Source organism: Pristiophorus japonicus, chromosome 17 (genome assembly GCF_044704955.1).
Source record: "Pristiophorus japonicus isolate sPriJap1 chromosome 17, sPriJap1.hap1, whole genome shotgun sequence".
NCBI lineage: Eukaryota > Metazoa > Chordata > Chondrichthyes > Pristiophoridae > Pristiophorus > Pristiophorus japonicus.
The window spans coordinates 42,260,239-42,274,961 of NC_091993.1; the positions used below are offsets into that span (position 1 = coordinate 42,260,239).

The window sequence follows — 14,723 nt, forward strand, 5'->3', positions numbered from 1 at the left end:
TTCATTCAGCTTTACATTTATTATGAAACATCACTTATACAATCTTTGTAATTTATACAAACGCCAGTTTATAAATTACATTTCTTTAATCCAAAGATCCCCCCTCAGAAATAAGCCTCGAATGAGAACCTCGACTCTAATAAATTACAATCTCAGACAATGCTTAAAATACCATTTTCTGTCTCAAGAATGCCGTGTTACCAGACAAAGTAACAGCGATATGGAAAATATATGAAAATTGTACAATACAGCCCACAAGTGCCTTGGTGTCGAGTTCTGTAGTGTCTTAATAAATAAATACAAACATACGTACAACAGAAAATAAATCTTTTGAGGGGCCGACAGATCGAAAACACCTCAACATACAAAACACGGGAAGAATCGGACATCCGAAAAAGGACCAGCTATTTCGGGAGCAAGGAGAGGTTTGAGATAGAGTACGGAATGTTTCGTCAAGTACAGTCTACAAATAGTATCAGCTTTGGAAACAAGCTTTGTTGTCGGACAAATAAACACAATGATAAATGCGCTGCTCTACTGCAATATCTTAGCAGCTTTGACCACTTTCCTATAAACGGCGTCTAAAAATCAGTAGTAATTCAAAGATCAACCTTCGATAGCGAGACCTGTACTTGGTCAGTGCTGCAGGCTGCGATCCCTCATAGTTTCAATTTGTTTATGACGGGGATCGGGAGAACCTGGTGAAGCTTTGCCGTATCTTCACCAACAACAAGCTGTACCCACTCCGGTTTGAAGCTTCCTTTAAATCCCACGAATACCAGCTTATCTGAAATGAAATAGAGAAACAGCTGTAACAATTATGAGTTGCATAGGTTCTTGGCAGCAATTAATCTATGGATATGGTGTAACGCTAGAAACAGAAAGTACGTTAACACAGCCCCTCAACGTCTCTCAATGGGGTAGTTCCTGACTTTGTGCGACAGTGTGCGATAATATAAGAACATAAGAAATAGGAGCAGGAGAAGGCCATTCGGCCCCTCGAGCCTGCTCCGCCATTCAATAAGATCATGGCTGATCTGATCATGGCCTCAACTCCACTTCCCTGCCCGCTCCCCATAACCCTTGACTCCCTTATCGTTCAAAAATCTGTCCATCTCCACCTTAAATATATTCAATGACCCAGCCTCCACAGCTCTCTGGGGCAGAGAGTTCCAAAGATTCACGACCCTCAGAGGGGAAAGTCCTCCTCATTTCCGTTTTAAATGGGTGACCCCTTATTCTGAAACTATGCCCCCTAGTTCTACATTCCCCCACGAGGGGAAACATCCTCTCTGCATCTGCCCTGTCAAGCCCCCTCAGAATCTCTGCAACGGGTGATATCGAGTCAGCAGCCCATTGAGGCCAATGGAAATAAAAATGGGGAGAGATGTAAAACGAGCTATCGACTCGCCATCACCCGTTTTACACCATTGTGCAAAGTCAAGATCTACCCCGACATCTGAGAATGCTTGATGTTGAATCATTTGACATTTTGAAATGTAGTCATTGTTGTGATGTAGGAAAATGCAGCAGGCAATTTGCTACAGAGCAAGGTCCCTCAAACAACAGTGAGATGAATTGACCGGTTAATCTGAGAGAGGAATATTGCCCAGGACACTGGGGAGAACTCCCCTGCCCTTCTTTGAAATATTGCTGTGTGATCTTTTACGTCCACCTGAGAGCAGACGGGGCCTCGGTTTAACATCTCATCCGAAAGACGACACCTCTGATAGTGCAGTGCTCCCTCAGCACTGCACTGGAGTGTCGGCCTAGATTATGTGCTCAAATTTCTGGAGTGGGACTTGAACCTAATACGCTGAGTCGGAGATGAGAGAGGGAGCCAAGCTGACGACAAATAGAAAAGTGGAGACTGTATAGACACACAATCTCCGATTTAACAAAACGTGCATCTGTTACAAATATTTGCGACTTCAGAGAAAGATTGGCAGAGACCTGGGGCGGGGGGAAGGAGAGGCGGTCGGGGATGGGGGGGGGGGGGGCGGGGGGAGGTGGGGCTGAGGGTTGGTCAGCAATTGTTTTGTGGAGCCAGGAGAAGGCGCTCCTGCCCCTTCCCACTCCATATAGTACGACCAATTTTCACTGCGATTAGGCCTTTGATCAGCAGCCTCCTGGGGTCCCTTTAAGGATGGCAGGTTAAGCAGCTCAAAGCCTGGAAACACTAGGTGGAGGTTGGCCATCGCCGGGGCACAATATAAAGGCCCCAACCAATGTCGCAGTAGCTCGAATGCCCATGCAGATCGAGAGCGGGGCCCCTACACTGCTAAATTGGTCACTGTTACACACCTTTTAGGCCCATAACACAAAACTGTTGAATTTAGACCCCAGAGCAGAAAATCTCCTGTGGTGGGGAACCAGACCGAGAGGATATAATCTTAAAATTAGAGCCAGGCCGTTCAGGGGTGAAGTAAGGAAGCACTTTTTCCACTCTAAGGTTAGCGGAAATTCAGAACTCTCTCCTGCAAAAGGCTGTGGATGCAGGGGGGTCAATTAAACATTTCAAGACTGAGATTTTTAAAAATTCATTCATGGGATGTGGGTGTCGCTGGCAAGGCCGGCATTTATTGCCCATCCCTAATTGCCCTTGAGAAGGTGGTGGTGAGCCGTCTTCTTGAACTGCTGCAGTCCGTGTGGTGAAGGTGCTCCCACAGTGCTGTTAGGGAGGGAGTTCCTGATTTTGACCCAGTGACGATGAAGGAATGACGATATAATTCCAAGTCAGGATGGTGTGTAACTTAAGAGGGGAACTTGCAGGTGATGGTGTTCCCATGTGCCTGCTGCCCTTGTCCTTGTAGCTGGTAGAGGTCACGGGTTTGGGAGGTGCTGCCGAAGAGGCCTTGGCGAGTTGCTGCAGTGCATCTTGTAGATGGTACACACTGCAGCCACGGTGCGCCGGTGGTGGAGGGAGTGAATGTTGAAGGTAGTGGATGGGGTGACAATCTGACACTCCGGCCTTCAGCGCCCGGGGTCAGATATGCAGCAAGGACACAAGACCAGAGCAGGAGGGCAGCCAACAGCGGCGGGACTGAAACCCAGCACGAGTCCAGAGCTGCCGACGATCTGAGCCAGGGCAGAGCTGAACCGACAGAATATTTTCAGGTGATTGGAATATGGCAAGATGGAGTTGAGAATCCCCTGCCTGCCACTAGGTGTCACTCTGTGCACACAAAAACAACACGGAACATGCTCAAGGCCAGCTCAACATCTGGGCAAGGGTTTGCTCGGATATAGAGGCAGATGTGACTGTGAAGCAGCAAACTGGGTGTCGGCGCAAAGTAGGCCTCCTGGTGTCACTTAAAAAGTATTGCACTTGTAAGTAATATTTATATTTCATGTGCTTTACCTTAAGGGGCTATTGAATCATTTAAAAGTGAATTGGATAAGGAGTTATAAAGGACGATTATAAAAGAATATGGGGAAAAGGCAGGGAACTGGCTTTGGAATAGATAGCTCCTGTTTAACAGCTAACACTGGCACACACGTGTTGGGCCTTTTGTTCTTGTAACTTCTATAATATCATCTGTAATTGCTGATTGGTCAAAATAAAATGACTGCCTATATAAGAAATGTTTGTTCTCTGTAATTACTCACAAAAGTAAGCTATTTGTAAAAGGAGTACACATTAGGCTGGATCAAAACTGCACAGTAAAGCTGTTACAGACACAACTCTTCAACCTTGTCATTGTCACTTCAACTTGATGAAAAGTTCATTTTCTGAATAAGATTCAGAGCACCTTCTAACACAGATGAGGCAGATGGAATGGAGAATAAAGACCAGTACAGACTAGATGGGCCAAATGGCCTGTTTCTGTGCGAGATATTCATCCCCAGCATTGAAGCATTGACCACACTCGACCAGCTCTGCTGGGCGGGCCACATTGTTCGCATGCCCAACACGAGACTCACAAAGCAAGCGCTCTACTCAGAACTCCTTCATGGCAAACGAGCCAAAGGTGGGCAGCCGAAACGTTACAAGGACACCCTCAAAGCCTCCCTGATAAAGTGTAACATCCCCACCAACACCTGGAAGTCCCTGGTCAAAGACCGCCCTAAGTGGAGAAAGTGCATCCGGGAGGACGCTGAGCACCTCGAGTCTCATCACCGGGGGCATGCAGAAATCAAGCGGAGGCAGCGGAAAGAGCGTGCAGCAAACCAGTCCCACCCATCCCTTCCCTCAGTGACTACCCCCACCTGTGACAGGGACTGTGGTTCTCGTATTAGACTGTTCAGCCACCTAAGGACTCATTTTTAGAGTGGAAGCAAGTCTTCCTCGATTGCGAGGGACTGCCTATGATGATGATGTTCGACTGTCTGAATCAATTAATCGAGCAGACCACGATCACTAAATAACCCCGTTAGTGGGGAGATTGAAAAGCAAACAGCAAAACTGATTAGAAACTCGTTAAAGACTCTAATCGACAACGGTTCAATTAGCTTGATAGGGTGTGGGAAAGGGACACTGGTTCAGAAACTTTTATTCCAAGGCTCTGAAGTTGGGAGGCTTCAGTCCCAGTGTACAATCTCGCTCGCCTGAAGCCAGGTTGAAGATTGGGAGGTCCAAGCTTTCCAATTTGTTGGTGCCCCCCGGTTTTCAATCCCAACGAGAATCAAGGGGACTGGGACAGTCAGCCTGAGGAGGAAGTGCCGGGTTAACCATGTAATAGAGTTCCCCCTAGTGGACTACTGATGGACTGCAACTACTGATGTAAATAAAGGATCATGTGGCAAGGTCACATGATGACAGCTTCTGTTGGAGCCATCTTGTGTGGTGTGTTTGTTAGTGATGTTGTACGACTATATCACAAACCACAAGTTAAGAGTGAGCAGGAGTATGTGGTGGGGGCAGAGGTGGAGCAGGGAGCTGCTGGCTGGAGAGCTAGTGACCTTCCTCAGCTGCAGAGCTCAAATATTCGCCCTCGTGGGACCCGCATTTAAATGAAAGCCGATTTCTGAGCACCATAGTTTGAGAATGTAGCCTGCAAGGTGTGTGGTGAATCAGGACGGGTTCGCTACCCACGTCTCCTATACCTGTGCCATCGTGCGTGCCACAGTTTAACGTCTCATCCGAAAGATGGCATCTCCGGCAGTGCAGCGCTCCCTCAGTACTGCACTGGACTGGCCTCGTGACGCGGCAAAAGGAGGCACAGAAAGAACTGGCATTTCTATAGCGCCTTTCACAACTTCAGGACACCCCAAAGCGCTTTACTACCAATAAAGTACTTTTCAAGTGTAGTTACTGTGTACTGTAGGGAAACGTGGTAACCAATTTACGTACAGCAAGCTCCCACAAACAGCAGTGAGATACATGACCAGATCATCTGTTTTAGTGACATTCGGTTGAAAGGTAAATATTGGTCAGGACACTGGATAGAACTCCCCTGCTCTTTATCCGAATAGTGCTGTGGGATTTTTTACGTCCACCTGAGAGGGCAGACGAGGCCTCGGTTTAACATCTCATCCAAAAAAAAACTGACACCTCTAACAGTGCAGCACTCCTTCAGGACTGCACTGAAATGGCCACATGGCCCAGCAAAAGGAGGCTTAGGGTCAGCTCCTGACGGAGGATAAAGCAGCTTGGATGGCACCCCCATCTCAAAAAGCTGGCACCGGGACCGAGCAGAGAGCCACCTCAGCAATCACTGCCACCGGGGAATACGTGTCTGAGACACTGAACCACTGGGACAAAACCTGACACATCCAACTGTCACTTTTATCGAAGTCAATTTGGGGTTGTACTTTATTTCCGTTTTACTTTGATTATGAAAAGTAAGTTATTAGCAGATCTCCAGGCTAGCACATTGGCTGTTGGTTCAGTGCAGAGGCCAATCCCAGTGAAGGTATACCGAAGGCTATTACATCTCACACGTGTACAGGGCGTTGGTGAGAACACACCCAGGGGGATTATGGAGAACGATGAGCTTGCAGAGCTGCTGGCTGTCCTTGGGCAAAATGATAGAAGTGTTTGTCCAGCCGAAAAACCAGTCAATGATAGCACACGTTAATTGGAACATAGAAACAGGAGGAGGCCATTCAGCCCCTTCAAGACTGTTCTGCCATTCAATGAGATAATGGCTGATTTGCATCTTAACTCCATCTACCCGCCTTGGTTCCGTAACCCTTAATAAGGTTACCTAACAAAAATCCATCTATCTCAGTTTTGAAATGTTTAATTGACCCCCAGCCTCAACAGCTTTTGGCATACCGTTTAGGTCTCCTTATTTAAGGAAGGATATACTTGCATTGGAGGCGGTTCAGAGAAGGTTCACGAGGTTGATTCCGGAGATGAAGTGATTGTCATATGGGGAAAGGTTGAGCAGGTTGGGCCTATACTCATTGGAGTTTAGAAGAATGAGAGGTGATCTTATTTAAACGTATAAGATTCTGAGGGGGCTTGACAGGATAGATGCAGAGAGAATGTTTCCCCTCGTGGGGGAATTTAGAACTAGGGGGCATAGTTTCCGAATAAAGGGGTCGCCCATTTAAAACGGAAAAGAGGAGGGATTTCTTCTCTCAAGGGGTCGTGAATCTGTGGAATTCTCTGCCCCAGAGAGCTGTGGTGGCTGGGTCGTTGAATATATTTAAGGTGGAGAGAGACAAATTTTTGAACGATAAGGGAGTCAAGGATTATGGGGAGCGGGCAGGGAAGTGGAGCTGAGTCCATGATCAGATCAGCCACGATCTTATTGAATGGCGGAGCAGGCTCGAGGGGCTGCATGGCCTACTCCTGCTCCTATTTCTTATGTGAGGAGAATATGGAATATAACTGATAGAACGAGACGTGCGACTCTTGGTGCCTGCACAGCTGTTTCAGCAAGAGCACCTTCTAACTTGTCGTCAGGGTCTATCTCTGCCCTTGTCCGCAGGTCCACTGGATGCTCCCCCCTGGAGGACACTCGGGCCTCTCTCAATCACAAAGACGTACAGCGTACAGCAGACAAAATAATCTTGGACACCCTGGTGGAGCTGTGTTGTAAGATGCCCAAGACTAGCATTTGAAATGTTGCTTTGAAACGGCGACAGTGTGTTTGATAACGACCCTGATGGCCAAGAGGTCTTGATGTAGCTTTGCTTATCTGGCAATCTCTACCTCAGGGCTATAAAAGCGGAGTCTTGGAGAGCTTTCCATCTAAGCTTCCTACTCATCCAACTGCATTGAAGGGGTATGGAAGTGCAGTGACTATGTGGCTGGACTGGTAATTCAGAGAACGTGAGAATTTGAATTCCATCAACAAAAATCTGGAAATAAAAAGCTGGTATCGGGAAAAGTGACCATGAAATTGTTGGATTCTCATAAAAACCCAACTGGTTTACTCAAGCCCTTTCAGGATGGAAACCTGCCGGCCTTATCCTCTATCTTTACTCTCTATCTAACCCATGCTCTACCTCTTCTGGGAGTGTTTGATGGGACAGTGTAAAGGGAGTTTTACTCTGTAGTGTTTACTCTGTGGTGTATTTGGACTTTCAAAAGGCCTTTGACAAGGTACCACATAAGAGATTGGTGTACAAGACCAAGGCACATGGTATTGGGGGTAATGTACTGGCGTGGATAGTGAATTGGTTGGCAGGCAGAAAGCAGAGAGTCGGGATAAACAGGTCCTTTTCGGAATGAGAGGCAGTAACTAGTGGAGTACCGCAGGGCTCAGTGCTGGGACCCCAGCTCTTCACAATATACATTAATGATTTGGATGAAAGAATTGAGGGTAATATCTCCAAGTTTGCAGATGACACTAAACTGGGTGGTGTGAATTGTGAGGAGGATGCTAAGAGGCTGCAGGGTGATTTGGACAGGTTAGGAGAGAGCATGGCTGATGCAGTATAATGTGGATAAATGTGAGGTTATCCACTTTGGTGACAAAAACACGAAGGCAGAATATTATCTGAATGGCGGCAGATTAGGAAAAGGGAAGGTGCAACGAGACTTGGGTGTCATGGTTCATCAGTCATTGAAAGTTGGCATGCAGGTACAGCAGGCGGTGAAGGCGGCAAATGGTATGTTGGCCTTCATAGCTAGGGGATTTGAGTATAGGAGCAGGGAGGTCTTACTGCAGTTGTACAGGGCCTTGGTGAGGCCTCACCTGGAATATTGTGTTCAGTTTTGGTCTCCTAATCTGAGGAAGGACGTTCTTGCTATTGAGGGAATGCAGCGAAGGTTCACCAGACTGATTCCAGGGATCGCTGGACTGACACATGAGGAGAGACTGAATCAACTCGGCCCTTATACAATGGAGTTTAGAAGGATGAGAGGGAGAGGGGATCTCATAGAAACTTATAAGATTCTGACGGGATGGGACAGGTTAGATGCGGGAAGAATGTTCCCGATGTTGGGGAAGTCCAGAACCAGGGGACAGAGTCTTAGGATAGGGGTAGGCCATTTAGGAATGAGATGAGGAGAAAGTTCTTCACTCAGAGAGTTGTTAACCTGTGGAATTCCCTGCCGCAGAGAGTCGTTGATGCCAGTTCATTGGATATATTGAAGAGGGAGTTAGATGTGGCCTTATGGCTAAGGGGATCAAGGGGTATGGAGAGAAAGCAGGAAAGGGGTACTGAGGTGAATGATCAGCCATGATCATATTGAATGGTGGTGCAGGCTTGAAGGGCCGAATGGCCTACTCCTGCACCTATTTTCTATGTTTCTATGTTTACCCGGTCTGGCCTACTCCAGTCCCACACTCAGTTGTATCAAAGTGCTACAAACCGGATCTCCGCCACTTGGGATAGGCAATAAATGCCAGTCTCACCAGCCAATGCCCAAATGAATGAATGAAAACAAAAACAGCTCAGAGAATTAAGACAAAAGTGTTTTCTGCCTGGAAAGTGGGCAGTGAACGACATGATCGTGTGATTCTGTTCACTGCCCACCTCCCCACAGATGGAACGGAATTCCTCCTGGCCTATAAAAGCGATGGGGTTGTGTGTAGGGAGGCCAGGTTCCCAGCTGCAGGGGGGGGACTGTGGAGAACGATGAGCTTGCAGAGCTGCTGGCTGTCCATGGGCAAAATGATGGAAGTGTTTGTCCAGCCGAAAAACCAGTCAATGATAGCACAGGTTAATTGTAGAGAGATGTGATCGGGGAAAGGAGAGGCGCGAGTTCGGGGCCCAGAAGAGGCGAGGGCCCAGGGCCAGCACGGGCCAGTCCACACTGCGATATGTGTGCGCACTAGGTCTGTGCAGCAGAGCTGCTCCTCAGTCGTCTTGGTTAACCCTTGCCACTGGACCAAGACCTAGCTCTGTCAAGCCCGTGTGGTGGCTGGTGTGCAACTGCCACCACATGTTAAAAAAAAATCCATGCACAGGCATCTTCCACCCTTCAGGATGTAGGTCGGGATCTGGAATATTAGGTCCTTCATTGAAACAACTGTAAAGTCATCCTTTTTTGGTGAGGAACTGCCGGTGATGATGAGGTTAATTGGAACATAGGGGAAGGAGGAGGTCATTCAGCCCCTTCAAGACTGTTCCGCCATTCAATGAGATCTGGCTGATCTGCATCTTAACTCTATCTACCCGCCTTGGTTCCGTAACGTTTAATACCCTTACCTAACAAATATCAATCTATCTCAGTTTTGAAATGTTCAATTGACCCCCAGCCTCAACAGCTTTTGGTGGGGAAGAGGTCCAGATTCCCACCACTCTTTGTGTGATGTGCTTCCTGAACGGCCTAGCTCTAATTTTAAGGTTATGCCCCCTTGGAGAGGTTCAGCCATGATCTAAATGAATGGGGGAACACGCTGGAGGGGCTGAATGGCCTACCCCTGTTCCAATGTTCCTACCCGCCCCTATCACAGGAGATAGTGTCTCTTCATCTACCCTATCAAATCCTTTGATCATCTTTAACGCCTCAATTAGATCACCCCTTAATCTTCTATACTTGAGGGAATACAAGCCTAGGTTATGCAACCTGTCCTTGTAACGTAACCCTTTTAGCCCCGTTGGAAGTTGGGTCGGTCAAAGAGCTTGGGGCAAGGAGTTCTCCCCTGCCCCTGGGAGTGCAGTGCCTGTAGTGGACGAAGCCTGGGTCAAGATTCCGGCCAATGGGAACCGCTCCCTCACTACGGAAAGGCCAGCCAGACGATCATGCACGATGTGACGGAATCAATTGCCCGGCTGATTTTCAGGTAGGTACGCACATGTTCCGCACTCGCCCGCTGGGAAATATACCCGACAAAAATTGGCAACATCATTAAAATCGTGCCATTTTCAACCTAAAGAGTGAAAGTAAAATGTTTCAGATAGAAACAATCTCTAAATGACTACATGAGACGTTAAACCGAGGCCCTGTCTGCTCTCTCAGGTGGACGTAAAAAATCCCATGGCACTATTTCGAAGTAGAGCAGGGGAGTTCTCCCCGGCGTCCTGGCCAATATTTATCCCTCAATCAACAGTACTTAAAAACGGATTATCTGGTCATTATAACTTTGCTGTCTGTGGGAGTTTGCAGTGTGCTAATTGGCTGCCGCGTTTCCTACATTATAACAGTAATTACACTTCAAAAGGTGGGTCATTGGCTTAAAGCGCTTTGGGACGTCCGGTGGTTATAAAAGGCGCTATTTTTTTTTTAGCAACATTCCAGCAAGAGGAAAGCTCCTCTAGTAATTACCCTTTAGTTTAACACTGGTGGCTCCAAGTTGTGTCAGAACTTTGTTCCAAGGTCTTTCTGAAATTAGCCTTCCTTTGGACGTCACCAGAACGATGGAGCTGGAATTAGAAAGGTCCCATTAGTGGTCTTGAAGATGACAAAAATCAAACTACACCCACGCATAGCCATCAAATAAAGTAATTAAATTGTAAGAACGCTGCTTAGGCAAATTGCTTCCTCTCAGAAACAACGCACAAGTCTGTGCTCCACGTTGAATAAACGGACACAGGCCGATTTGTAGAATTCAGAGGTTTGACGGCGGAGATAGTGCTGGGAATTTGGGGCCGAGGATTCTGGTATCTGCAGGATTTTCCGTCAATTAAACCTATCAGATGGAAAATCCTGCCGGAATGCCAAACTTTGTGCTGAATTCCCAGCAAAGCTCCCAACATGATTTCCTAAAACCTGCCCAAATATTTTTCATACCAGGAAGCGTTGGGTGGGGGGGGGCGGCTGGTAACACCGCTATACGAACGGACGCAAGTGACGGGCGGCAATAGACAAGCTGCTCCATCATAATGGCCAGGGCATCATGACTAAATTAGGAATCCTGGAGCTCGACATGGTCTTCCAGGGAACGAGGAATTGCCACAGAGTTTCTTTTCTAAATAGGCCTGAGGCACTTACTCTGGTTCCTGGCCTCTCCCATGAGATTGCATGACTGGGGAGGTTGGGGATTAAAGGCCCCACCCCTAATAAACAGCTTACCTCAATGGCTCAGAGGCTTTGCCCCCCACTGCTGGTGTCACCGCACTGAGGGGCTGAGGTCACTGCACTGAGGGGCTGAGGTCACCGCACTGAGAGACGATGTCACCGCACTGAGGGGCTGATGTCACCGCACTGAGGGGCTGATGTCACCGCACTGAGGGGCTGAGGTCACCATCATGAAAGAGGAGGCAGTGAAACAGGCCTACTGCCGCTCACATGCACCACAAGGGGTGAAGAGACAGAAAGGTATTTGTTTTTTGAAACGTTGCATCCAGATGATGGGGTTAGTTGCACCCACTGAGACCCAGTTTCCCGGTGAGCTTGCAGAGACATGATAGGTCCAAGTCAGCATGGATTTGTGAAAGGGAAATCATACTTGACAAATCTTCTGGAAATTTTTGAGGATGTTTCCAGTAGAGTGGACAAGGGAGAACCAGTTGATGTGGTGTATTTGGACTTTCAGAAGGCTTTCAACAAGGTCCCATACAAGAGATTAATGTGCAAAGTTAAAGCACATGGGATTGGGGGTAGTGTGCTGACGTGGATTGAGAACTGGTTGGCAGACAGGAAGCAAAGAATAGGAGTAAATGGGTACTTTTCAGAATGGCAGGCAGTGACTAGTGGGGTACCGCAAGGTTCTGTGCTGGGGCCCCAGCTGTTTACATTGTACATTAATGATTTGGACGAGGGGATTAAATGTAGTATCTCCAAATTTGTGGATGACACTAAGTTGGGTGGCAGTGTGAGCTGCGAGGAGGATGCTATGAGGCTGCAGAGTGACTTGGATAGGTTAGGTGAGTGGGCAAATGCATGGCAGATGAAGTATAATGTGGATAAATGTGAGGTTATCCACTTTGGTGGTAAACAGAGAGACAGACTATTATCTGAATGATGACAGATTAGGAAAAGGGGAGGTGCAACGAGACCTGGGTGTCATGGTACATCAGTCATTGAAGGTTGGCATGCAGGTACAGCAGGTGGTTAAGAAAGCAAATGGCATGTTGGCCTTCATAGCGAGGGAGTTTGAGTGCAGGGGCAGGGAGGTGTTGCTACAGTTGTACGGCGCCTTGGTGAGGCCACACCTGGAGTATTGTGTACAGTTTTGGTCTCCTAACTTGAGGAAGGACATTCTTGCTATTGAGGGAGTGTAGCGAAGGTTCACCAGACTGATTCCCGGGATGGCGGGACTGATATATCAAGAAAGACTGGATCAACTGGGCTTGTATTCACTGGAGTTCAGAAGAATGAGAGGGGATCTCATAGAAACGTTTAAAATTCTGACGGGTTTAGACAGGTTAGATGCAGGAAGAATGTTCCCAATGTTGGGGAAGTCCAGAACCAGGGGTCACAGTCTAAGGATAAGAGGTAAGCCATTTAGGACCGAGATGAGGAGAAACTTCTTCACCCAGAGAGTGGTGAACCTGTGGAATTCTCTACCACAGAAAGTTGTTGAGGCCAATTCACTAAATATATTCAAAAAGGAGTTAGATGTAGTCCTTACTACCAGGGTGATCAAGGGGTATGGCGAGAAAGCAGGAATGGGGTACTGAAGTTGCATGTTCAGCCATGAACTCATTGAATGGCGTTGCAGGCTCGAAGGGCCGAATGGCCTACTCCTGCACCTATTTTCTATGTTTCTATGTTTCTATAGAGGTATGTCAGGCAGTCTGTGGATTCTCCCCACCGCACTGCCTTCCCCCATGGAAGGGGCCAAGATAACCAATACATGCAGGAGTGGGGAAATCAGTTCCAGTGGTCCCGATCTTGGCTGGGGCATGCTTTTTTCAGTGGGAAGGAGTGGGGTGGGGGGGTGAGGAGTTTTGGTCGGGCGAGCTGTGCAGTTTTAACGTCACAGCCAGCGTATTTTTTTCAAGCGGGTTTCCCCGCCTGGAAGCCAGCCTGACTGACAGGCTTGGCTCCCTGTCCGATGGGGAACACTCCTAGGGAGGCTGCAGGTCAGAAACCCGCATCAGGATTAGTGGGGGCTGGGCCCGTCTTTTGGATAGGTGGGGGTGGGTGGTTGGTGAACCCAGGGGGCGGGGACTGATGGGGGTGGGGGGGGCTTCCGATTCCAGGCGGGGAAGCAGGGAAGCTTGGTGGGTTGGGGCAGGGGACGCAGTCCTGCTCCATTTGGCCCACAGGCAGTGCTGGAAAGGCACTGACCTTTGGCCCTGAAGCCATCCTCACCTCCCTTTAGCTCGGGAAACCTGGCCAGCCAGGGTTACACCCGGAAGGCAGGTTAAATCTGAGGCACGCAGCCTCATTATAATATTTAAATGGCCAACCCACTTCCTGGGAGCGGATTGGTTGTCCCGTCAGCAGAACAACCGCTGGGTTGGGTTTGAGATTTTTTTTTTTTTAAATGTCACATCTCACCCGACCCAAAGCCAACCATTTTTGGGGGTTAAAAATAATCCCCTTGGTTCACTGCTTGCAAAGGCGAAGATAAAACTATTCTAATTACTCACTTGTTTTTCATGTTTGCAACATAATTCTCTACATGGACAGGGATTCCTCGCAAGATGGTGTTTCTGAAACTTTGATTGTCGACCACCTTTCCAGACTTGCCGTCGATGACGATGATCTGCATGCCGTCGTCAACGTGATAATACTTCTTCCCGTCGACCTGCGCAGCGAAGATTAAAAACTGCTCAGTTGCTCAATCTCAACGTTCGCATCATATTTAGAAACCCTCGGCAGATAGGCTGAAGTGTTGAGGAAAATGTCAAGTTGCACCACAAGCCTCCCCGGTGATCTGTGCGGTGATTTTCCTCCTGGCGTTCTCTGCACCACCTACCGACCTTCGGCACAAGTTTGGCGGAAACAGCCGGGGTCATTTTAACATTGATCACCGGGCGGAAAGCGGGCGTGAGCCAATCAGCCTCCTGCTCGACACCCCGCCCGATTAATGGAAACAAGAACCGGGCAAGGTGCAAAACAGGCATCCGATTGGCTATCACCTGGCGTTAAAATATTAATAACTTTTATTTATATAGCGCCTTTAACATAGTAAAACGTCCCAAGGCGCTTCACAGCAGTGTTACAACACGTTAGACATTGACCATTGAGGCAAAGAGAGAAAAGGTGGAGAAGGAAGAGTAAAAAGTGGTTAAAGGCTCGGGCCCGAAGCGGCAACCAAAATGCGCACGCAGATAGACACAGGCGGAAAAACGGGTAAAAAATAAATTCAAATTACATTGTAAATAATACAATAAGGAGTATAGAAACATAGAAATTTACAGTGCAAAAGGAGGCCATTTTGGCCCATCGTGTCCGCGCCGGCCGACAAAGAGTCACACGGCCCTCGGTCAGCAGCCCTGAAGGTTACATATAAACCCATGAACAATGACGGAAAGGCAAAGAG

The 14,723-nt window shown here is 48.0% G+C and overlaps 1 protein-coding gene across 1 annotated transcript in view; it reads right to left on the bottom strand.

Moving 5' to 3' along the window:
• Positions 1–14,723, bottom strand: part of cemip (cell migration inducing hyaluronidase 1) — a 259,948-nt gene continuing 245,225 nt past the window's right edge. The window contains exons 27-29 of the mRNA XM_070858685.1: positions 13,828–13,985; positions 10,613–10,710; positions 1–787 (exon numbers count right to left, since the gene is read on the bottom strand). Of these exons, the coding sequence (XP_070714786.1) occupies positions 660–787; positions 10,613–10,710; positions 13,828–13,985 (384 nt within the window). The 3' untranslated portion in view covers positions 1–659. The remainder of the gene's footprint in view (positions 788–10,612; positions 10,711–13,827; positions 13,986–14,723) is intronic.